We start from the raw sequence: 26,305 nt of genomic DNA, 5'->3' as shown, positions 1-26,305 counted from the left end.
ATTGCCCCTTAGTGCTAGGGTGATTAGCAGGGTAAATGCGAGGGATTAGGGGATAAAGCCTTGGTAGGATTATTGTCAGTACATGAGCCAAATGGCCTTCTTCTGCACCGTAGGGATTATTTGATTCTATAATTTGGTCCAACCCAGCATTTACACAGCTAAATTGAACAATGTCGTTCAAGGGTATAACCTTGTAAATCATTTGCTTTTAGATCGGGAGCTAAAACAATATTGCACCAGTGTATTGGAAATGTTGAGGCTCCAAGGCGAGATTTTAAATCCACCGATGATGTTACAAGTTTTAAACGAGAGGGCGCAATAACACCACAATTTTGAGACTGTCCGTTTCACATAAATTTCAATGCCGGAATACTCCTGTGTAAACCGCTTGATGATTATTCTAGGAATCTTCGAAAGCCGGAAAACTAAATCCATTGTCGAGGCTGGTTACGTTTTCGGGAAGGCGGAAAACTGCTTCCTATGCGGTCAATGTACGTCCAGCGGATTTGACAAGTGGTTGAATCATTGCCCGGGAATATGATGAAATGGATAATTTCATGCGAGTTTAGTCTTCTCCAACAGATAATGTTGCAGCCATGTTTTCCATTAATCCAAAGAGCCATTTAAATATAGGAATGTAGGAATAGCATTGAATATAAATTAGCAATTGCTATGTTTTAAAGTTTATTTATCTTCATTTGGGATTTAATACATATTTATTTCCCTGCGCCTTGTTGGTGAAATTACCCCTATGTTTATGTAAGGGAAGCCTTTTGGTCGCTATGATGACTTTGTCAAAATGTCCTTTTAGAATGTATTTCGCCATGAGCACGACACCTAAAGACCAGAATAATTCTTCCCCATTAGTAGTTAGAGTTGTCATTTTTAACAACCATCGCAAGATGTAATTTTAACGGCATCAGCTCTAAATTACTCTTTACATTACTGGGGGTGGAGGGGGCGGATCTTGAAAAACTCCTGGAATTTTAACACCTCGGGTTTTCTTCTTGATCCGTAGTTTATTTACTGGAGCGGGGTCAAAAAAAAACATACTTTTTTACTGGTTCATGGCTCGCTGGCGGGGCCAATATTTACTGCTCATCCGGAGGACATTTAAGAGTCAACCACATAGCTGTGGATCTGGCCAAGCCTGGTAAAGATGGCACACTGCCTTCCTTAAAGAGCATTTGTGAACCTGATGGGAATTTTACAACTATCATTAGGCTTTTAATTCCAGAATATTTTATTGAATTCAAATTTCACCATCTGCCTTGGTGGGATTCGAATCCAGTTTACTGGAATACGACTCCAGTGACAGTAACACTAAAATTTAAAAAATGAGAAATGGGCGGTAGCTTTATTTGTTATTTATGAATCTTTAAAGTTAATGAGATAAGAATACTTCAAATCGTTTTGTGACCTTCCAAAATGTAATTGAAACTTTTGAATCATGTTGAAAGACCCCCTGACCAGCCGGTATTTTAATGGAAAAGTCAAAAAAAAAGATTTTGACCATAAAATCTAGTTTACATTGGTGATATTAAATGACTTACTATTCATCTTCCTTTTGAGATATGTTTCCCCCTTGTAGACTCTATTTGCTCTTAAACTACCTTTTTAGCCGGGTTCTGGTCTGGTTAATTTCAACAAGCCATCGCATTTATATCCCAGACAGCAAATGATGAGATTGATGATTAATTCTCGAGGGATTCTGTTTATATCTTGAACTAACTGTATATCATAACGTAAAGTTCAAGTGGATTGCGACAATGGTGGATCATGTCTTTATTCAATTTAGATGTCTCCAAATATCAGCATGCGTTTATTGTAACTCACCGGTGAAGGCTACTTTCCCTGAAAGTTTGTATTATTGATAGGTTACAGAGCTTCGCTCGTGGAGTCACAAATTCGCGCAAAACAACCAATTTATTGCTAAAAAATACACTGCTCTTGCCAGAAATCAGAAATCAAATCGGAAGTTGGTGGGAAACACTATTAATAAACATATCTACCAGGTCTCCGTGTATTTAAATTGCAGATTTCTGAGTCACTACGTAAGAAATCAAGGCAAACAGCTCGTGTGTACTTTAATAGTTCATAGTTTGGTTTAAAAGTTATTTGAAGTAACTATTGGGTTAGTGGCAGAAGACTGTACATCCCATGAATCGCAGCACTTTTTTTTCGGAAACATGCTCAGCAGCTTGCACCATCACACTGTGTCAATCTGCTAGTAACAACTAACCGTACATATGGAAGTTCTGCGCCTCCAGCTGAGATAGACGGGCCAGCCGGAGGCTGCCACAGCCAATCCTTCCATGAGCTGTGAGGACAAGCGGTCTCTTACACCCTCAAAAGTTTCTCGAGTTCATCAGGAACCGTGACGTAAGAGTCAGATGACTCTTAAAAAAACTTTTTTTTAGCCAAAAGAGCTTTAAATCGGCTAGCGCTGATTGCACGGGCTGGAGAACGGTTCCTCCTTCACCTACAAGCGGCAGAACACCCGGCTAATTAGCTTCACTTCCCCCCGACCTCACCAATTCCACGGTTTCTCCCAAGACTTCGCTGGTAAGTTATGAAACTTGTTTTCTACCTCTCCATCAAAGCAATTCTCAGGAGTTCAGATCCATTGCTGTGGATATGAATTATTCGAACTGTTGGAAGTAACTCTCTCGTCCACGTATCGTGTGTTTTTTAAAGTGATACCGACCTTTTTAAAAGAGGTTCATAGTTTCAAAACTATTTTTCACAACGGATATTAAAGGAATGTAAACTAATATGAAAAGATTGAAGGAATGCACCCAGCTGTACAAGGTAGATCGCTGCTAATATGTGCAGAGAAACACATCACAGTTCAGAGGATTAATCATCCAAGGTTTGAGCTCAGACAACTTTACTCAGTATTCACTTATCCCAACCAACTTTTGGTTTTGAGAGCAAATAAAGGAGGGAGATACAACTTTTTTTTGCAATCAGTGGGCGAGTTCCTAGCATTGTATGCACTTAGTTCGATACTGCAGCACCTTTGCGTGGACTTCTTTTAAAATCAGTATGCAAAGCAGCCATCACACATAAGGACCCCACGCACCCCGGACATTCTCTCTTCCACCTTCTTCCTTCGGGAAAAAGATACAAAAGTCTGAGGTCACGTACCAACCGACTCAAGGACAGCTTCTTCCCTGCTGCTGCCAGACTTTTGAATGGACTTACCTTGAGTTGATCTTTCTCTACACCCTAGCTGTGCCTGTAGCACTACATTCTGCACTCTCTCGTTTCCTTCTTTCTGAATGGTATGTTCTATCTGTATAGCTCGCAAGAAACAATACTTTTCATTGTATGTTAATGACAATAATAAATCAAATTTAAATAAATTCCCTTAACTCTCATATGTAAACTTCGAAAAGACAGCTTCCTTCTCTTAAACTTCAGACGTTTCTTCTCAGCTAATCAACCGTTTTATTTCAGTTTAGTTTGAAATAGCTAGCGGCTATACTAAATTTGGCTAGGCTGAAAAGAAACAGATAAAGTGGTGCAATTTTAACACTTAGCTGAAGTGAAGTGGAAATTTCACCGGGTCGCCGGGAAAGATGGGCGGCAGGTGCAGCCTCAGTAAAGAAAACGACGTTTTCATTCTGTGCTTAGGAAGTTCTAGCCATGTTAGTAAACTCACAAGGAATAAACCGATATTCAAGTTACCTCAGTGATTAAGTACTTACTGTAATACCTGCAAATGAATGATCAAAGATATAGCAGGAATACAGAGCACGTTATGAAGAGTAGTGCCAAGCAGGACATGTATCAGTTAATGTTAGTGAAGAGGTTAGTAAAAGGCCGGAGCAGATTTGATATCAGAGTCCAGAACGGATCCAAACAGATCTGGAGAAAGAAATGATGGGGATTTCACCTCTGGTTAGCGGCAGAAAGTATAACCCCGCAATTTGAAAAGTACACCAAAATCACCACGCGCATTTTGACATGAAGTCAAGAGATGTTATCCTTTAAAAGGACATACCACTTCTTGGAAAACACTTCATAATAATGTATATGTTGGTAGATTATTTGTACAAATATTACACTGATACTGGGCACGGACTCAGTGATTGGGTTTTAATTACAACACTCATTGTACAATTGCATTATTTCACACCAGGAGTATTGAATATCAAAGAAACAAAAAAAGAGGACTTTCAGCATAATACTGTTCCCAAAAATGGACTGAAAATGGCATGGAGTATGGTCACTCATTCTAGAGAGTATGACATGGTATATATTGGATAAATCAAGGTAGATTTAGTTAAGAAATCGCAGACAGTAAACTCCGGAGCGGAAAGAATTGAATTGCAACTTTAAATCAAACATTTCCAAAGATGCAAAATCAAAATAAAAACTGTAATTCCATCAACAGGGTTCTGGTGACTCTTTAAATCATTTTTTGCATAATAGTTCAGATTCCTCCCCTCCCCAGACCTTTTTTTAATATACAAATGAATATTACTCTCGATAAAACTGTAAGAGGTATAAAATTTGAGTCGGAAGCTTACACTTCAACAACTAATCATGCGCTTTTAACAGGATGGGAGGTCCCAATGAACTTCAAAACATGACACCAAACCACATAAAGAGATCGGTTCGGTCAGGAGATGGCTTTTAAAGGGCATCCTAAAAGGAGGAAAGCAATATTGGGGTAATTAGAATCGGGAATTCACAAGACGCCAGAATGGAAGGAGTGCTGATACCTCGGAGATTTGGTGGGCTGGAGGAGCTTACAGAGATAGCAAAGAGCGAAATTGTAGAGCGAATTGAAAACGCGGATGAGAAATGTGAAATCAATCTGGATATTTGTCCGGGGCCCAATGTTGTTAGTGAGCATAGAGTTGATAGGGGAATGATGTTTGCTGGAAGTTATGACATGGCAGCAAAGTTTTGGGTTATCTCAAGGATGGACTTGGTAGACCAGCCGGGAGTGAAATGGTCAAGCCTCGATCTAACATAATAGCCCAGTTCAGAACATCGTTATTTGCTTGGAGTTGAGCATGGCCTGGCCTCCAGCAAACATCCCAGTGTCAGGGACCTTGGCTGTCACTTCCTTCACCAACTGTAAACCTGTGTCACCAGACTGTGATCCCTGAGCCGAGTCTAGAACATGGATCCTCCAAAGTGGATGTCATTGTGTTGGAGGAGGGTGCAGCTGAACTCAGTATTCTGAGTCATCATCCTCAGATATGAGGCTAGGGTTAGTGCTATGGGTAATCCGCCTTATTGTCCTCTCCCTTTTCTTGCTGGTGTCTAGAGTGGAGAAGAGAACAATTTAGTAGATGCCTGAGAAGACTCATTACTAAAACAATTCTGTCGGTGCGTCTGATAACTGCAGAATGGAGACATCCTCATTGGCATTCTGGGAGGGTGGGTCTCACCTATGGCACAGGAATGGTCCTGGTCTAGCCTGGCCAATTGTGCAGCCTCCTCCTCAAACATAGTGAGGACTCTAGCATTTGTAGTCTGCCGCCATTCTGAGCCCACTCCCTCCTGTTATGAATGTTTTTGTCGTGCAGACAGACAGAAAGATTGAGGCCAGAATTGTCCCCAAAAAATTGTAAATGCCGAATTCGTGTGAAACCTGGAGTAATCCACGTTTTTTTCAGTGGAAGTTCAGAGAAGAATCTCCCACATTCTGCAAAGGCCACCAGCGTGAATGTCGTTAAATTTCAGGAGGCAGGGCCTATTCCTGCTGGAGAAGCCGAGATCAGCGCGATAAGTTGGCGACTGCACATCCATCGATTTGTCAGTGCCGAGATTGGCACATGCACAGTGGCCCCGCATTGACAGCTTCCCAATTGCTGGCCAGCTCAATTGTTGGCCAGCCTCATGACCCCTGCATTGCCAGCCCTCCATCCCCCCACTGCCTGATCACTGGCCCACCCGACCATTCCTATGCCCAGCCCAGACCCCACCCTCCTGGCCCACTCTGATCTCTTGCCCCCCTGATAATGAACCCCCCCTTCGCGAATCCTGACCCCCTCCATCCCATTCAGTCCACCCCAATGCTGTCCTCCCTCCTTCCCTCTCTATGCAAGTGACAGTGGCATCCCCACCCCCATGGATCGTTCCTTAGGCCTCGCCCCTAGCCATGCCCCCATATGCCATGCCCCTTTAGCAATGCCCTATGCCTGATGGGCAGTGCCAAGGTGTCCCCTGGCATTGGCACCTTGCACCTTGTGCAGTGCCAGGGAGCCCAGGCTGGCATTCAGTCACATTCAATTTACATTAAACCCGCCTTTGCGCCCCTCCCTGCAGGTTGGCATTGCTGAGTTAGTTGTATGGTCACACACCTGTCGTTTTCTGCAGAACCTAGAGTGGTTGCCAGGCTGATATTCTCAGTGAGTGGCTGTTCAGGTGCTTTTTAGGCATGATGCTAGGAGCTTCGACCACTTTAGGTAAGGGCAGGCATTGTGATGTCTTGCCTATCCTCACCACAAGGTTTGCCGGGTCCCCTTGCATGCAAATGTAATGAGTTGAACCGTGCAAGATCAAATGGAGTCAATGATCTTGCCTGCGAAGACAAGTCACTCTCATTTCCACTTTCATCATATAACTTATGCTTGGAATGAAAGATTCAAGCTTTCCTGGTTATTTTAATGCATGAGAATAGTTTTTAATAAAGTTAGACTGCTATGATAGTGTAATTAATTTATTTTTATTTTTCTCCATTTAAATGTAATTCTTGAATGACTTCTGTATCCAAAAGACATTTCCATATGGACAATAAAGTGAAATTAAATTGAATCATTGCTTTTCAAGTCCACAAACAAGAAAAATGACTTCAACTAACAACACTACATATAACCTGCCGATAGGTCATCTCTTCAAGAGAATCCGGCAATGACTTTGGTATATGATTTCCACTATTAAATTCACCCAACTGCACTGTGGGACTGGAAACTCTCTTCATCAGCAGGCTTGCACCATCTGCTTTTCAAGATGAGCCAATAATGTGAATTATAAACCCTTCCTTTGCCAATAACTTGTAAAACTGCACTATTTACTTTCACTGTATTTTTCATGTGAGTGTTTTTTTTTAATTCATTCATGAGATCTGTATGTCATTGGCTGCACCATCCTTTATTGTCAATCCCTAATTGCCCTTGAACTGAGGGCATTTTAAGAGTCAAACACATTGCTGTGATTCTGGAATCGTATGTAGATCAGACTGCAAAAGGACAGCAGATTTCTTTCCCTAAAGATCATTAGTAAATCAAATGAGTGTTTATGATGATTGATAATTCTTTCATGGTCAAGATTAGGTTTTTTAAAGCATTCAGAATTTTCAAATGTCACCATCTGCTGTGCTGAGATTCAAACTCAGGTCCCCAGTGTGCTTTTGTGCATGTGTGATGTGTGGTTCTGTGCTTATTTGTGTGTATGTGTGTGTGAGAGAGAGAGACAGTGTGTGAGTAAATGATGTTGGTATTAGACTTTTAGACTGAACATGTGAATAAATGATCCTTTCATCATGAAAACCTTGATGCTGGTTATTCAAATTGTTCACACACTGAGAAGTTAAGAAACATATGTCTCTCTCTTCCTTTCCAGCCAAACACATTGATTACCGACAACAAGGGAAGGGAGCAGGGATTTTGGTTCTTTCTGATCCCTGCCTGTAACATTAGAGTTGAACACATATCTACAGGGTACATCTCCAGGGCTTTTGATCACTAGTTCACTAACAATATCATTATGCTACCATCTCCTTGATTGCAATTTTTCAATAATATTCCTTCCAGTTATTCTTTATCACCTTCCTTTACTTCACCTTGAATATATTTTTCTTAATTTAGTTTCTGTGCCTTCGAAAGTGGGAATCCAATTGCATCCTTCTAGCATAGAAAGCTTGTCTTCTAATTGTCTTAATATCAGCTTGAGGGTTACATTTCTCAGTAGATTTGCCAGTGCTCTAGTTGATTGTGTCGGGTTAAATTCTGAGCTGATATCATAACAAACTGGGAAAAGTTCCTGCATACAAATTATTTTCTCTCCATACAAGCATGCTGATTATAGCATGCTGTAAACTGTTTAATTTAAACCATTTGTGCATACTGAGCTTTATAGGAAAGCATATTGCCCAAATTTTCCAGCCCTTCATGCTTCACCGTCGCTGCAAGCGAGGACGGAGAATTTGATCCTCAGCCAAATCTCCGTTCACTGCAGCTGGACCAGTGAATCCAGCTTTCCTGCCCGTTAACTGTTTTCATATTAAATATTAAGTCTGTCTATATATCTGATTTGATTCTTACAGGTATTTTTGAAAAAATGAAGTAATGGTAAAGATTAAATGAAAGCAATGTGCATGAACGTGTTTTGAAAGCTCTTTCATTTGCTTTCTTTGCATCATCGGGCTCTTTTTCTTCCTTTATATGAAATGGCACAAATACAAACATTGGCTGGAATACAGCACCATTTCAAATTAGTGTCAGTCGGCTGGATATTAACTTGCGTACACTTATCAATGCGCTCTTCTTAATTGATTAGACATGGTCAAGTGTTTCACCTATTTGCAGTATGATGTGATTTAGAAATAATTGTACTGGGAGGGTATACAATTGTGAAAGTTGTACTAAAATTACTGTCTTAAAAATACTGATTTACTCAATCTCAGATTAATAGTGGTAATCATAATTTTTGTATCTGTTGTACCAAAACAACTTTATACATGGAATATTGCTCAGGTTTCCAGACTTAACACTGGTGGGACAAAGACTTAGAAACATCACAAAGCTCTCAGTTTTCTATCATGGGGTATGGCATTGCTGGCAAGGCCAACATTTGTTCCCCATCCCTAATTGCCCTTGAACTTAGTGACTTGCTTGGCCATTTCAGAGGGCAGGTAAGAGTTAACTACACTACTGTAGATGAGTCACATATAAACCACACCAAATAAGGATGATACATTTCCTTTCTTAAAGAACATCAGTGAATCAGATGGGCTTTTGCAACAATTGATGATAGTTTCATAGTTACCATTGCTGAGCTAATAGCATTATTAAAGGAAATACACAAATGTAAAATCAGCTTTGTTTTTAAATGAATGAAAATCACAAGAAAGTTTGAATTCTCCTTACACAATTGTTATCTTATTTTTATTGTTAAGGTTGAAGCAGAATGGGCGACTGGAGTGCTCTAGGAAGACTACTGACTAAAGCACAGTCTCATTTGACTCCGGGAGGTAAACTATGGCTCTCTGTGCTTTTCATCTTTCGTCTCCTGGTCTTGGGGACTGCTGTTGAATCTGCCTGGAGTGATGAACAATCTGCCTTCAAATGCAACACACTGCAACCAGGTTGTGAGAATGTCTGCTATGACAAATCCTTCCCGATCTCTCACATTCGACTCTGGGTCCTTCAGTTTATTTTTGTCTCAACGCCCACTCTGATCTACCTGGCCCATGTCTTTTTCATCTCTCATAAAGAAAAAAGAATATCTAAGAAAGAAAAATATTTAAAGCTGCTCCAAGAAGAGGGTGAAGATATTGGCCTTGCCTTGAAACAGTTAGAACTAAAGAAAATCAAATATGGTCTTGAGCAGGAAGGCAGAATTAAAATTAAAGGATCTCTCATGCATACTTATGCAATCGGTATAGTCTTTAAAATAATTTTTGAAGTGACTTTTATCTTAATTCAGTGGTGCATTTATGGTTTCAAATTCATGCTGGATGCAATTTATACTTGCGAGAGGTACCCATGCCCACACAGAGTAGACTGCTTCCTCTCGCGACCCACAGAGAAGACCGTCTTTGTCATATTCATGTTGGTGGTATCTGTTGGTTCAGCTTTGCTGAACCTGATAGAGCTGTTCTATATTATTTTCAAAACTTTAGCAGATCGAGTTAAACACAACAGCCATTTATTTCATGGTTCTCAAAAAATGGGCTTGAATCCTCTCAAAGACTCATCCTCTTCAAAGTATGCCTATTATAATGGGTGCTCTCCACCAACAGCTCCCATGTCCCCTCCTGGATACAAGCTTGCTACTGGGGACAGGAATATGTCCTCCTGCAGAAGCTACAATAAGCAAGCTAATGAACAGAACTGGGCAAATTACAGCACTGAACAAAACAGGATTGGTCAGGCTGGTAGCACCATCTCCAACTCCCATGCACAGGCATTTGATTTTCACGGTGAACATCCAACCATACAAAAACTACCTTCGGTAACAGAGATGCAGCCTATTGGTCTAACGGAACAGAGACCACCTAGTAGAACCAGCAGCAGAGGGAGTAGCAGGCCACGACCGGATGACCTTGAAGTCTAGCCCAGCTTATTCATTCAAGACATTGCCTCACTTCTACAGTATGAATAGACATGTTATTTTTTCTGGAAGTGCACCCTAGAGGTTGGTACCAAGTAGTTATGAGGTATGCTCAATACCAACTAACAATTCAGTGGCATCTCCTTTTAAACATGACCATACTAAGGCACAAAACCTTCATTTTTGAAGATGTACACTCCAGTAAAGTGACTTAAGAAAAGCCCAGTTGAAAAATTTCAGAAATCCTTCCAGTGAAGACATTTTGCTGATGTTACACATTCTTTCCCACATTCTCATATTTTGCCAAAGTATTCCTTCATAAGCCCCTTTCAAATTTGGTCTCTAAGCCCAATAATAACATTCCAAGATACCATCCTGCACTTTGAAGTTTTCCTCCATTCAGAATGAAATATCTCCTTTGCAGCAATGGTTTAACATAACAAAATAGTTCAATTCTAGACATACTTCAAAATAATTTGGACAGGTGTTATGTTGCAGAGTTAAATAAAAAGCAGAAACCATGGAATTCCATTCCTATTCATATGTATCAGACTTCTCACTACATTTGGAATTATTTATCCAGTAAAACACTTTTCCATGCACTTTGTAAAAAGTGAATGTTTGATATTTCATCTAACTTTCTGTCAAATCAGAAATGTGGCTGAACACTTCTCCAATACTGCCCCACTTTTTGACTGTTTATAAATAAAAATATGCTCAGCTGAATAAAGAGGAACTTCATTTAGTTAACACAATTTAAATCATGATTAATTCTTTGGGGATTTTAAACAATCTTTGTAGAACAAATAAATGTTTTGTAGTCTTTAATAAAACTATCAATTATTTTGTTCAAACATCCTTTATTTAAAGTAGATCTTAATGAATAGCAAGTGTTAAGTATCCTGGGAAAAGGTTGCATGGTGACAATTCCTGAATATTTGTATGTTTCTGAAGAATTTGTCCGATAATGGAGCCTATTTGGTGTGTGTTTCTTTAAATATGTGTAAGTATGGCAAGTCTAGTTCCACTGTCTGTAATATGAGTAATTATGTATCCAGGGAGGATACTGTGATTTATCTGAGAAAGGTAAGAATGATTGTTAATTTGTGCTAAGCAATAGTAACTTGGTCCTTGGTGTGAATGGGAAGTTAAAAATATATATATTTAGTCATTGCTGTGATAGAGGTTGTAGTACTGTTTTAGTACTTTTGAAGTGAAGTTATCAGTAGTATGAGAAACGTATAGTTAATGTGCTTAGTGCTGGACTAATATTTAGTCAACAAGTAATAAAGGTATTCGCCAATATAGCATCACAAATATCTGTGTTCACTAAACCATATTATTTTGATCTTGTAAATAGCTTATCCATTATGTCACATAAGCAGTTCTAAAATCCAGTTCTAAGGTTTGACTTGGTCCTCATGCATCCAAGTTTTATTACTTTAGCTATAACGGCGTTTGCACTGAAACTTTATATTTGCTTAGAATGCACAATGATGCTGAAAGGTGTTACAAGTTGTCAAGTAGTGTGCATGTAACTATTTATTTTGAAGCAGAAGATCGTGTCTCCTTCCAATAGTTCACCCAAATTACTTAAAAATGGTTGGATCCATTGTCAGTTGCATTTATCTTTTTAAGGCAATTATTGGAAGATCCCCAAGACTTTTTGACCACTTTGTAAATAAATGAGAAAGCTCACTAATTTGTGCTCAGAATGCTTGAGTGTGAAGTCGTCATTTGATGCCTGTTTTGGCAGGATGATCTGTAGAGTCACCCATGCTACTAGCAAACATTTCTTGGGGGAAAAATGATCATTACAGATGTGCTCACTTACTAGAATTGTTATTATAAAGTGCTGGTCAGTATTTTCTGGTTTTACATTTAACATTCCATGTTAACTCACTGACAAGCAGTCCTACTTGTACTGAAAATTATACAATTCTTGTTACCAAGCATGTGAGCAATCTCCTGTTCATTAAAAACCTGATAACTCAAAAATAAAGTGACTTTTTCCTAAATGGCTGTTTGTTGATTTTCCTTCATGGTGTTAATTTTAAGGATGTTAAAACCTTCAGATGTTTTAGTGTAAGATTCACATCATGTTTTTCTACACTCTCATCCAAATTACAGTTTTTTTGATTCATTGGTGGGACATGGTTGTCGCTGACTCACCAGAATTTATTGCCCTTCTCTAGTTGCCCAAAGGTAGTTGAGAATCAACCACAGTGAGAGGTTCAAAACCAGTTTGCACCTGCTCCTTTAGTCAGGTTTACTGATTTTTTTTGCCTCTTCAGCAGATGAATTATGTTTTTTAGACAGTAAAGCGTATTGTTAACACTTAGGGTACATATTCCTCTCATGCCATTCGGCAAATTACATACAAAGTTTAACATTTTAAAGATTATTAGTATCACAAGTAGGCTTACATTAACACTGCAATGAAGTTACTGTGAAAATCCCCCCATCACCACATTCTGGCACCTGTTTGGATACATTGAGTGAGAATTTTAGCATGGCCAGTGCACCTAACCAGAACATCTTTCAGACTGTGGGAGGAAACCAGAGCACCTGGAGGAAACCCATGCAGACATGGGGAGAATGTGCAGACTCCAAAAAAAAAGACTCAAGCCAGGAATCAAACCTGGGTCCTTGGCGCTGTGAGACAGCAGTGCTAACCACTTTTATTTTGTAGGTGATAAGAATAACTTGTGAAGCGTTATCCACAGGAATCCTCCAAGGTGTTAAAAGATGCCAAACAACAAAGAGAAATGTCACGATAAGAAAAATAATCTTGTCAATACTTCTTTCTTATTCCCTTATTCATGTAAAATTCTCATGAATTAAGAATATAAATCACAATCCAAAGAGGGAAGTATTTCAACATTTTCAAATAACAGTTAAGATGTAAGCATAGGTTTCCTTTGAAATAATTTTTGTGAAATAACGTGCATTGGTTTACTTATTGGTGCTGTTGCAGTGCATCATCATAAAAAGGCATGACCCTGAGAGATGTTCCAAGTTGCCGAGTAATAATGCAAGTGTTAATGGTGCTATGTTTAACTTTCATTTCAGAAAACGCACAAGTTGCTGTTAAGTATACATAGGTGTCCTACTTCCAGTAGTTTTTTTCATACATTTCAGAAATATCAATGAATATTAAATAACATCAAAATATTAAATATAAATACAACCCATTTTTACTACCAAACTTTCCATATTTTCTCCTTGAACTGGTAATTGGCTGAGACTTGTCAGGGCTTATGTTGAGGATTGTCATAGACATCTGAACTGAGGAAATGTAACGGAATTTGGATGAAGGGTGCATACATTTACAAGAAAGAGAACATGCTTGTTTGCTATAAGCAATCAATGAGAACAATACAGAACTTCTGCGCAGCAATATCATTTTTAAATTTTTGACCGGTCTAATCTAAGCTCATTTTTGGGTTCTGTATCAGATAAGCGATTAACCCCACTGCTCAGGACATTATGTCAGCAAAATGGCAAGTGGATCCAAATTGAATGCATTTTGCTTTATGCATTTAAAAGTCTGTCATCCACAGGTGGGAAGCAAAGAAAAAGAGATGACTAGTCTGTTATTTATACTCAAATATTATTAGAAGGAAAATATGGGCCAGAATGACAACTGTGTCCTTTTAATTAATTTTCCCGTTTTCTTTGTTTTTGATACCCTACTAGACAAAATTTCAACACTATGAAATTACATTTTAAACAAAAGTCCTTTTTAGTCTTTACACGTTTAGAGGTCATTAAATATTTAGTTTAACACAATTGTTGGAAGGCTGCCATACATTTTATCACAGTGCTGAAAAGTGAAATTAAAAGTGAATATTTATATTAGTAACACTACAATAAAGGGAGGCACATTTTAAGCATGCTCTTACATTGGCACTTTGTTACAAAGCAGTTTTTATTTTTCAAGACTTGTAAAGGGAATGACTGTGGACCCAAATCCTGCCAAGAATCTAAGGAGAAAGTTGGGAGATTGCATGAAGAAGACAGGTTCTGTATCATTTATGTTTGGCATTATCTAATTATAGCTCCAGTATCGAGTCAAAGCTAATCTTAAAAAGTGAGATGACTTAGGTCTCCTATGTACTTTACAAACTTACAGAGCATTGTTTTGCAAATGTCAAAGCTGCTGCTCACACTTCCAGGAGTGGAGCTTTATATATATTAAGGTTGAATTCTCTCCAGGGCCAGCCCAGGAATTTGATGTGGAGTTAGACAGCTTAAATTCAGGCTAGAATTGATTTTGTAGCTATTAGTTTCAGACCTGTAGCTACAGTCTAAACACAGTCTAAAATGCATAGCCTTTTGGGGCTCATTCTGGGGAAGGTGGGACCTCTATAAGAGGGATGGTCTACACCTGAACCAGAGGGGAATCAATATCCTGGGGGGTAAATTTGCAAAAGCGATGCAGGAAGGTTTAAACTGATGCGGAGGGGGGGAGGGATAGTGAGGAAAGGGGGTGAAAGTGAGGGGGGCATAGTTGGGGAATGCAAGGCACGGCATAGTGGGGGTGGGGCGGAGCAGGGTTTGAAATGCGTGTACTTTAATGCGAGGAGTATTCGCAATAAAGTGGATGAACTTGCAGCGTGGATCAGTACCTGGGACTTTGATGTTGTGGCCATTTCTGAGACATGGATAGAGCAGGGTCAGGAATGGATGTTGCAGGTTCCGGGGTACAAGTGCTTTAGTCGGAGTAGAGAAGAAGGTAGAAGGGGGGGTGGGGTAGCATTGCTAGTCAAGGACTGTATCACAGTGTCGGAGAGAAAGTTTGATGAGGACTTGTCAGTTGAGGTAGTATGGGCGGAGATTAGAAATAGGAGAGGAGAGGTCACCCTGTTGGGAGTCTTTTATAGACCTCCTAAAAGTTCTAGAGAGGTTGAGGAAAGGATTGCGGAGACAATCCTGGTTAGGAGTGAAAGTAATAGGGTAATTGTTATGGGGGACTTTAACTTTACGAATATTGATTGGAGTTGCTATAGTTCTAGCTCGCTAGAGGGGTCAGTGTTTGTACAAAGCGTGCAGGAAGGTTTTTTGTCTCAGTATGTAGACAGGCCAACTAGAGGTGAGGCTATATTGGATTTGGTGCTGGGAAATGAGCCAGACCAGGTGCTAGACTTGGAAGTTGGTGTGCATTTTGGTGATAGTGACCACAATTCGGTTACGTTCACCTTAGTGATGGGAAGAGATAGGCATGAACCTCGGGTCAGCAATTTTAGCTGGGGTAAGGGCGATTATGAGGCTATCAGGAGTGAATTAGGAAGCATGGATTGGATTAGGGGATTACAGGGACTGGGAACGTCTGAAATGTGGAGTTTTTTCAAGGAGCAGCTACTGCGAGTCCTTGATAGGTATGTCCCTGTCAGGCATGGTGGATTTGGTAGATCTAGGGAACCGTGGTGCACTAAAAGAGTTGAGTCGATGGTTAAAAAGAAAAAGGAGGCTTATGTTCGGATGAGATTGGAGGGCTCAGATAGTGCACTAGAAAGCTTTAGATTGGCTAGGAGGGAGTTGAAGAGTGAGTTGAGAAGGGCTAAAAGAGGACATGAGAAGACTTTGGCTGATAGGATTAAGGAGAATCCTAAGGCATTCTATAGGTATGTCAAGAACAGAAGGTTGGTCAGGGCAAGATTAGGGCCAGTTACAGACAGCAGGGGGAAGTTGTGTGTGGAACCGGAGGAGATTGGAGAAGTATTGAACCAATATTTCTCTTCGGTGTTCACGCAGGGGGACATGAATATAGCTGAGGAGGACATTGGGTTGCAGGGGTGTAAAATAGACAGTATTACGGTTGATAAAGAGGATGTGCTGGAAATTCTTGAGGGGCTGAAAATAGATAAGTCCCCTGGTCCGGATGGGATCTACCCTAGGATTCTCTGGGAGGCTAGAGAGGTGATTGCAGAGCCTCTGGCTCAGATCTTCAGGTCGTCATTGGTCTCTGGTGTAGTCCCGGAGGATTGGAGGATAGCGAATGTTGTCCCATTGTTTAAGAAGGGGAACAGAGACTTTGCCGGGAATTATAGACCGGTGAGTCTTACTTCTGTTGTGGGCAAGGTTTTAGAAAAAATTATTAGGGATAGGATTTATAGTTATTTGGAGTGTAATGAATTGATTAGAAATAGTCAGCATGGTTTTGTAGCGGGTAGGTCGTGCCTTACTAACCTTATTGAGTTTTTTGAGAAGGTGACCAAAGAGGTGGATGGGGGTAAGGCAGTTGACGTGGTATACATGGATTTTAGTAAGGCGTTCGATAAGGTTCACCATGGTAGGCTTCTGCAGAAAATGCAGATGTATGGGATTGTGGGTAATCTAGGAAGTTGGATCAGGAATTGGCTATCAGATAGGGGACAGAGGGTGGTGGTGGATGGTAAATATTCATCATGGAGTGCAGTTACGAGTGGTGTGCCTCAGGGATCTGTTTTGGGGCCACTGTTGTTTGTAATTTTTATTAATGATCTGGATGAGGGTATAGTTGGGTGGATTAGTAAATTTGCTGATGACACCAAAGTTGGAGGTGTGGTAGATTGTGAGGAAGGGTGTCATAGTCTGCAGGGAGACTTAGATAGGTTGCAGAGCTGGGCCGAGAGGTGGCGGATGGAATTTAATGCGGAGAAGTGTGAGGTAATTCACTTTGGTAGGAGCAACAGATGTGTCGAGTATAGGGCTAACGGGAGGACTTTGAATAGTGTGGATGAACAGAGGGATCTAGGTGTGTGTGTACATAGATCCCTGAAAGTTGGGAATCAAGTAGATAAGGTTGTCAAGAAGGCGTACGGTGTCTTGGCGTTTATTGGTAGGGGGATTGAATTTAGGAGTCGCAGTGTAATGTTGCAACTGTACACTACTCTAGTGCGGCCGCACTTGGAGTACTGTGTGCAGTTCTGGTCCCCGCATTACAAGAAGGATGTGGAGGCGTTGGAGAGGGTGCAGAGGAGGTTTACTAGGATGTTGCCTGGTATGGTGGGGAGGTCCTATGAGGAGAGACTGAGGGATCTAGGGTTGTTTTCGTTGGAAAGAAGGCGGCTAAGAGGGGATCTTATTGAAACATATAAGATGATTAGAGGTTTAGATAGGGTGGATAGTGATAGCCTTTCTCCTCGGATGGAGAAAGCTAGCACGAGGGGGCATGGCTTTAAATTAAGGGGGGGTAGCTACAGGACGGATGTCAGGGGTAGGTTCTTTACCCAGCGGGTGGTGAGGGATTGGAATGCCCTGCCTGCTGCAGTTGTAAATGCGTCTAGTTTGGGGGCGTTTAAGAGATCTCTGGATAGGTTTATGGACGAAAAGGGATTGGTATAGGCTAGTGGGTCATTGTTTTTGTAACTGGTCGGCGCAACATCGTGGGCCGAAGGGCCTGTTCTGCGCTGTAATGTTCTATGTTCTATGTTCTATGTTTAGTGACTAGCAGGAGAAAAACAGAAGAAAATGTTGTATGCTTCATAATGACTGTAAATTGCAGTGCTTTAAAAATTGCAAAACAGACATCTTCTAAATTTGCATGTTCAAGCTGTTAATCTATATTGCAATGCCTCTTATTCTTCACATGACATATTCTTCTGATGAATGTAAAAGCTATCAACGTTAATATAAATATACACTTTTGGTTGACTATAATTGTTCCACAGTCATTGTTAAGGTTTTTAAAAATATAATTTTTCATGTTCTTTTGGAGCATTGGATTCAATCATGGAGTCATAGTGTCACAGAGTTGTACAGTGCAGAAAAGATCCTTTGGCCCATTGAGTCAGAATTGCCAATAATTACTGTTAAAATTACACTAATCCCATTTTCCAGTACTTATCCCATACCCTTGAATATTATATTTCAAATGCTCATCTAAATACTTTTTAAAGGTTGTTAGGTTTCCAGTCTCCTTAACATTCCCAGCCAGTGCATTCCAGATTCCCACACACAGCAGAGTGAATTTGTTTTTCTCAAATCCCTTCTGAATTTCCTGCCCTGAATCCTTAAACTGTGGTAGTTGATCCCTGAACCAAGGGCAACAGCTGCTTCCTATTCACCCTGTCCATACCCTTCATAATCTTATACACCTTAACCATATCCCCCCTCAGCCTTCTCTGCTCTAAAGAAAACAGTAAGAAGTCTCACAATACCAGGTTAAAGTCCAACAGGTTTATCTTGTAGCATGATCTTTTGGAGCGCTGTCTCTTCATCAGGTAAATGAAGAGTTAGGTTTGCAAACGGGGCATATTTCAACACAAACTCAATTACAACATAATGGTTGGAATCTGAGTTTAACGGATAATCAAGTCTTTACAGATGCAGACAATATGAGTGGAGAGAGGATTAAGCAAAAGCTTAAAGAGGTGTGAATTGTCTCCAGCCAGGACAGTTAGTGAGAGTTTGCAAACCCAGGCAAGCCACGGGGGTTACAAATGGTGTGAAATGACCCAAGAGCCTTGTTGAGACTGTCCTCATGTGCGGAACTTGGCTATCAGTTTCTGCTCAGCGATTCTGCGTTGTTGTGCTGTCGTGAAGGCTTCCTTGGAGAATGCTCACCTGAAGATCAGAGACTGAATGCTCTTGATTGCTGAAGTGTTCCCTGACAGGGACGGAACACTCCTGCCTGGTGACTGTTGAGCAGTGTCCATTCATCCATTGTCGTAGCGTCAGTGTAGTCTCCCCAGTGTACCATGCCTAGGGACATCCTTTCCTGCAGCGTACCAGGTAGACAACATTGGCCGAGTCACAAGAATATGTACCATGTACCTGGTGGATGGTCTTCTCACGTGAGATGATGGCATCCATGTCGGTAATCCGGCGCATCTTGCAGAGGTTGCTGTAGCAGGGTTGTGTCATAGTCACTGTTCTCTTGAAGGCTGGGCAGTTTGCTACGCACAATGGTCTGTTAGAGGTTGCGTGGTTGTTTGAAGGCAAGTAGTAGAGGTGTGGAGATGACCTTGGCGAGATGTTCGTCTTCATCAATGACATTTTGAAGGCTCTGGAGAAGATGACTAGCTTCTCTGCTCCAGGGAAGTATTGGATGATGAGGGCTACTTTGTCCGCTGTGCCCCGTGTTTGTCTTCTTAGGAGGTCTGTGCGTTTTTTCACTGTGGCACATCGGAAGTGTCAATTGATGAATTGAGCACCATATCCTGTTCTTACGAGGGTGTCTTTCAGTGTCTGTAAGTGTCAGTTGCGATCCTTCTCATCTGAGCAGATTCTATGTATACAGAGGCTTGTCCATAGGGGTTGGCTTCTTTAGTGTGTTTAGGGTGGAAGCTGGAGAAATGGAACATCATGAGGTTATCCATGGGTTTGAGGTACAGTGAAGTGCTGAGGTGATTGTCCTTGATGAAGATGTGTCTGTCCAAGAATGCAATTGATTCTGGAGAGTAGTCCATGGTGAGTCTGATGGTGGGATGGAACTTGTTGATATCATCATGTAGTTGTTTCAGTGATTGTTCACCATGAGTTCAAAGGAAGAAAATGTCATCGATGTATCTAGTGTATAGCATCGTTTGAAAGTCCTGTGCAGTGAAGGAGTCTTGTTCGAACTTGTGCATGAAGATGTTGACATACTGAGGTGCAAATTTGGTCCCCATGGCTGTTCCACGTGACTGGATGAAGAACTGGCTGTTGAAGGCGAAGACATTGTGGTCCAGGATGAAGTGAATGCATTGTTGAATCGCATCTGGAGATTGGCAGCTGTTGGCATTGAGTACTGAGGCAGTTGCAGCAATGCAGTTGTTGCGGGGGATATTGGTATAGAGCGCTGCACTCATGAGGACGGCCTCAACTGTCACACTACTTGTAACCCCCTTCTTGTTGGGGAACACTTCAGCAATCAAGGGCATTCAGCCTCTGATCTTCAGGTAAGCATTCTCCAAGGCAACCTTCACGACAGCACAGCAACGCAGAATCATGAGCAGAAACTGATAGGCAAGTTCCGCGCATCCTCTCTCCACTCACATTGTCTGCATCTGTGAAGACTTGATTATCTGTTAAGACTCGGATTCCAACCATTATCTTGTAATTGAGTTAGTTCTATATATGCCCTGTTTGTGAACCCAACTCTTCACTTACCTGATGAAGGGGCAACACTCCAAAAGCTCGTGCTACCAGATAAACCTGTGGGGCTTTAACCTGGTGTTGTGAGACTGCTTACTGTGCCTACCCCAGTCCAAAGCCGACAACTCCACATCATGACTAAAGAAAACAATCCAGGCCCATCTAGTTTCTCATTATAGCTCAAATGCTCCATCCCAGGAACCATCCAGATGAATCCGCTCTGAAACCCCTCTCGCGCAATCACATCCCTCCAATGGTGAGGTGACCAGAACTGCATGCAGTACTCCAGCTGTGGCCTAACCAATGTTCTGTACAACTCCAAAATTACCTCCTTGCTCTTATACTCTGTGACATGCAGATAAAACCAAGTGTCCCATATGCTTTCATAACTACCCTATGCAACTGCTTTCACCTCCAGAGTTCTGTGAATAAGTACCTCAACATCCGTATATTCCTACCTAGTGTCCTACCATACTCTCTTGTCACATTACTTCTTCCAAAATGCAACATTTCACACTTATCAGGGTTAAATACCATTTGCCACTGCTTTGCCCTTCTGACCACCCATCTATGATTTCCTGTAACCTACGACCTTTTTCTTCAATATCATCTACCCATGGACTGCATAGTGGCACATTAGTCAGCACTACAGTCTCGTATCTCCAGAGAACCAGGTTCAATTCCAACCTTGGATGACTATCTGTGTGGTATTTGTACATTCCCTCCATGCTGTGTGAGTTTCCTCTGGGTGCTCTGGTTTTCTCCTGCAGTCCAAAGATGTGCAGGTTAGGTGGGTTGTTCATGCTAAATTGCCCCGTAGTGTCCAAAGATGTATGCGTCAGATGGGCAATGTGTGGAGTTATGGGGATAGGGTGGGGGAGAGGACCTGGGTAAGATACTCAGAAATCATAATAATAATAAGATAATCAGAAAGTTGGTGCAGACATGCTGATCCAAATGGCTTCTTCTGCACTGTAGGGATTCTATGATTCTATGAATCTTGGTGACAACTGCAAACTTGCTTATCATCCCCCCATGTTCTCATCTACATATATATGTACACACTATGTATATTCCAAACAATTAGGTATCTAGCACTGAACCATGTAGTATGCCTTTGATAATAGTCTCCAGTCACTCAAACAGCCTTCTACCACCACCTTTTGTGTCCTATTGTTAAGCCAGTGTTGGATCCATCTCACTAAGTTTCCCTGAATTCCGTGTGCTTCAATCTGCTCAGTCAGTCTCCCTTTGCTAAAATTCATATAAACTGCATCAACTGCACTTCCCTCATCCACACATGTGATCACATTTTTGAAAAATTCTATCAAATTTGTTAGCCATGATCTTCACCTGACAAAGCCATGTTGGCTATCTCTAATGAACCAATGCCTTTCCAAGTGGAGGTTAAGGGAATGATTCACCCATTCTGCTGCACTAATTTATTAGCGCAGCAGGCTGGAAGATTTCAGCAGGGCTGAATTAGCATGATCCATGCTAGGTGTCTGGCCCTGAACGTCTCTCCCAGTGCAAGATTTCTGGTGCTGTCAGCCCTGCGCTGGAAATAGGTGCAGAGTTACATTAGATATGGAGAGGGGGATTTTAATGTTGTTTAAATGTGACTAGCTGGCCTGGGACTGAAGTTTCCGGGTCCACTAGCACCACCCCCACCCCTCCATGCGCCACCGCCCTCCCCGCCCTCCACCACCCCAACCCCATCAGAATGTTTCACTCCAACGGGATTTTGAGTAATTCCCCACGTTCGGAGATCCAGCGGCCTGACCCTGCTGGAATGGTGAGGTAATTGGGGTTCCCCAGCAGGTCAGGCATCCAGGAGGATGCCCCCCCCCACAGTGGCAGCCTGTGCCCCCTAGCACTACCCAAGGGGCAAAGTGCTAATGCACAGGGAGCACTTTGGCGCTGCCCACAGGGCATGGGACAGTGCCAAGGGGACGGGACATTTGTTGGGGTATGGTCCCACCGACACTCTGCAAAGGGATTGGGGAAGGAGGAAGCCAGCCTCCGAAGCAAGCTGGGGGGGGCGGTGGGTCAGCCTGTTGGAGGAGGTGGGGGTCAGCACTGCGGGAGTGGGGGTGTCAGGACTGTGGGGCGGGGGTTACTCTCCAGTGGGGGGAGGGAGAGCTGGACCCAGGCATGGTGAGGCTCAGCGATTGGGTTGTGGGTGGTCGGAGGGCCAGCATTGCAGAGGTTGTGGTGTTGGCCATGAATCGAGCTAGCCAGCAATCAAGAGACCATCAGTGCGGGGCCAGTACACATGCGCCGATCTTGGCACTGATAGATTGGCACGTGCCCAGTGGCCCACTCAGTGCAGTGATTTCAGCCTCTCCAGCAGGGGTAGGTCCCACTCCTTGAAATCTAATGGTAGTCACGCTGGTGACTTCTGTGTGCACAGCATGTGTGAGATTCTTCTCTGAACTCCACTGAAAAAAATAACAGCATGAAGTACTCTAGTTTTCATGTGAATTTGACACTTAGAATTTTTTGGGAGAATTCTGGCCTAATTCTCTTGTTCAGAATTTTCTCCAGTAGTTTCCCTACCACTGATTGAGACTCACCAGTTTGTAATTTCTTGGTTAATCTCTACAACCGTTCTTGAAAAGTGGAACCATATTAACCATCCTCCAGTCTCCGGCACTTCCCCTCTGATGCTAGAGCTTCTGATGTGACTTCCCCCATAGCCAGAGAAGAATTAAAAATTTGCATCAGAGCCTCTGCAATTTTCTGCTTCACCTTCTACAGCATCCTGGGATGTAATTCATCTAGGCCTTGGATATTGTCTATTTTAAACCCTCAAAGCCTCCAATACCTCTTCATTTCTTATGTCAACTGTTCAAACTCCACACAGTCCCTTTTCCTAAATGATGGAACTATGTTCTCCTTTTCTTGAATGAAGATCGATGAGAAATGTTAATTTAAACATCCTTCCAATGCCCTGCAGCTCCACACACCAATTGCCTCCTTGGTCTCTAATGGCCCAATTCTTTCCCTGATTAACCTTTTCCCCTTAATGTTTTTATAGAATATTTTAGGATTCTCTCTAATCTTGCTTGCAAGTCCTTTTTATGTCGCCTCTTTTCTCTTCTAATGACTTCCTGTTGGGGAACCGGTGGCATAGTGGGTATTGCTGCTCGACTCATAATCCAGAGATCCAGGGTAATGTTCTGGGGACCAGGGTTTGACTCCCACCACAGAAGATGCTGAAATTTGAATTCAATAAAAATCTGGAACTAAAAGTCTACTGCTGAAAGCATTGGCGATTGTAGTAAAAATCCAATTGTTTCACCAATGTCCTCTCGGGAAGGAAATCTGCCACCTTTACCCGGTCTGGTCTACATGTTACTTCAGACTCACAGCATGGTTGACTCCTAAAAGCCCTCAAAGATGGGCAATAAATGCTGGTCCAGCAAGTGACACCCACGTCCCATGAATGAAAAAGAAGAAGTTCCTTCTTTCACTTCCAATATTCCTCAAAGGCCACAATTGAATTGCTTCCTTTCGACTTAATAAAATCAAGCCACTTGCTAATCTGAGCATCACTTTTCTGCATTTATTCTTCACATAAACTTAACACCAAAGCATAAGTTTGAAAACGTTTTTGCGACCAGGTATGGATTTTGAAATCAAATCTGCTGCCTTTATTTAGTGCTATTGAGTTGAATCTGCAATGATAAATTTAATTTTATCTACTCCATGTTTTATGGGGATGCAATTTTGATTAAACCGGGGCAGAATTTTCCCAAAATTGCAAGAGCTGGAGCAGCTGACAAAAACAGTGTGAAACTCATTGGTTTCACAGTTGCCTTTTCTTGCTTAATCAAACAGCACTCTGTGCAATTTCAAAGTTCAAAGCGCCAGCTTGAAGGGTGAGGCCTAAATCCACTAGCAAAGCTGGCATTTAGGGGTTGGGACACTGCTTTTAAAGTACACTTTGGTCTCAAAGTAAATTGAAAGCCCTCTACTCCCCAACCAGAACATTGCCTTCCCCGCCATAAACAATGGGACCGCCCCATGAACATTGGGATCCCTCACAGAATGGTGAACACTCCCAACTCTCACTCATGAATGGGCAGCACACTGAAATATCGGAGCGGATCTGCCAAACTAGGCGAGCATCAGAGTGAACTGACCCCAATCCCCCCTAACATTGGGGCATCTCCCCATTACAGTCTCCAACCCTCACTTCCAGTGCAAGCACATGCCTCCCGCCCATTATCCATCAAGGGCCCCTCCTCCATAAATAAGATAAACACCAGGGGTCCCACCCCTGCCATTGCCAACATGGTGGTGTTAACCTGGCAGTGGCAGCTGGAAAATTCCAGGTTGCTACTGCCAGGTTGGCACTGCTGGGATGCCAGTGGATAGTGCCAGGACACTGCCCTACCATGTCCCTTACCGCCCAGGGACTACACGCACATCCACAATTCTGGTTGGTCATTGTGATTGGTTTTCATTTTTGATAACCCGTCATGAGGGAGTGCAGCTAATGACACCAAGATTGGGGGAACGGCAAATTGTGCGGAGGGTGTGGAGAGTCTGCAGAAGGATCTAGATAGGCTGGGCGAATGGGCCAGGAAATGGCAAATGGAATTTAATGTTGGCAAGTGTGAGGTGGTCCACTTTGGTAGGAAGAATGGTAGGAAGGACTATTACTTACGGGGCGAAAAACTGCAGCAGGCGACGGTGCAGAGGGACCTCGGGGTCCTTGTGCATGAGTCGCAAAAACCCAGCTTGCAGGTGCAGCAGGTGGTCAGGAAGGCGAATGGGATGCTGGCCTTCATAGCGAGGGGGATCGAATATAAAAGTAGGGAGGTCTTGCTGCAGCTGTATAGGGCATTGGTGAGGCCGCAGCTGGAGTACTGTGTGCAGTTTTGGGCGCCGCACCTGCGCAAAGATATTTTGGCCTTGGAGGGAGTGCAGAGGAGGTTTACTAGGCTGATACCGGAGTTGAGGGGGTTGAGCTATGAGGAGAGGCTGAATAAACTGGGCTTGTACTCGTTAGAGTTTAGAAGAATGAGGGGAGATCTCATTGAGACGTATAAGATGATGAATGGGATGGATAGGATAGAGGTGGAGAGACTCTTCCCGCTCAAAAAAGACAGTAGGACTAGGGGGCACAGCCTCAAGATAAAGGGGGGGTGCGGTTTAGAACGGAGTTGAGGAGGAACTTCTTCACTCAAAGGGTGGTGAATCTCTGGAATTCTCTGCCCGTTGAAGTGGTGGAGGCTGCCTCGCTAAATATTTTTAAGATGCGGGTTGATGGGTTTTTGATAAGAGAGGGGATTAAGGGTTATGGGGAGAGGGCGGGAAAGTGGAACTGAGCAGCGACAGATCAGCCATGATCTTATTGAATGGCGGGGCAGGCTCGAAGAGCTAGATGGCCTACTCCTGCTCCTATTTCTTATGTTCTTATGACCTGAAAACAATGGCATTTAGCCATTTAATCAGAATAAACTGCATTTAAATTCATGAAAATCAGGTTCATACCTTTCATGCCCTGGAAGATCTCAAACCAGTGATAACCTGTGCCACAAGGTAGGCCGCAATGGAAGCCTCATGGTAGTGGGAAGGAGATGGGGTGGTTAATGCTATTGTGTTTGCAGGCTGGAGTGGTCTGACTAGGTGGGGATACCGGATAAACAGTCAGGTTTTCTCACTCAAAACAATCTTTTTTGGTAAGATTTTACCTAAAGTGTCGGCTTCAGACTGAAAATCAGTGTTTTTCTCAAAGAAACACAGCCAGATTTTCGCTCCAGACCTTCTGACACTTTGTCAAAACAAAAAGCAGGGCGAGGTGTGTTGCCATGACAGTCTGGTGGGATGGATTCTGATAGAGCTGCCAATGCCAGTTCCACAGAGATTGATATCAAAGAAGCGTTAAAAGCCCCTCTCCCCCTCTCACCCTCACAGACATCGGGACCCCAGG

The 26,305-nt window shown here is 42.3% G+C and overlaps 1 protein-coding gene across 1 annotated transcript; it reads left to right on the top strand.

Annotated features, from left to right (window-relative positions):
* The first annotated feature begins 2,385 nt into the window (after window positions 1–2,385).
* gja1b (gap junction protein alpha 1b) lies at window positions 2,386–12,317 on the top strand. Its single transcript, XM_080192529.1, has 2 exons — window positions 2,386–2,565; window positions 9,143–12,317. Exon 2 carries the CDS (start codon window positions 9,154–9,156, stop codon window positions 10,300–10,302), a length of 1,149 nt encoding a protein of 382 aa, XP_080048655.1. The 5' UTR covers window positions 2,386–2,565; window positions 9,143–9,153; the 3' UTR covers window positions 10,303–12,317.
* The last annotated feature ends 13,988 nt before the right edge of the window (window positions 12,318–26,305 follow it).

This window comes from Carcharhinus amblyrhynchos, chromosome 7 (assembly GCF_965287045.1).
Source record: "Carcharhinus amblyrhynchos chromosome 7, sCarAmb.v2.hapA, whole genome shotgun sequence".
In the NCBI taxonomy this organism is placed as follows: domain Eukaryota; kingdom Metazoa; phylum Chordata; class Chondrichthyes; order Carcharhiniformes; family Carcharhinidae; genus Carcharhinus; species Carcharhinus amblyrhynchos.
This window is presented reverse-complemented; position numbering and strand designations above follow the sequence as displayed.

Excerpts from the sequence above, each read along its gene's own strand:
- gja1b (XM_080192529.1), top strand. The coding sequence starts at position 9,154 with ATGGGCGACTGGAGTGCTCTAGGAAGACTACTGACTAAAGCACAGTCT.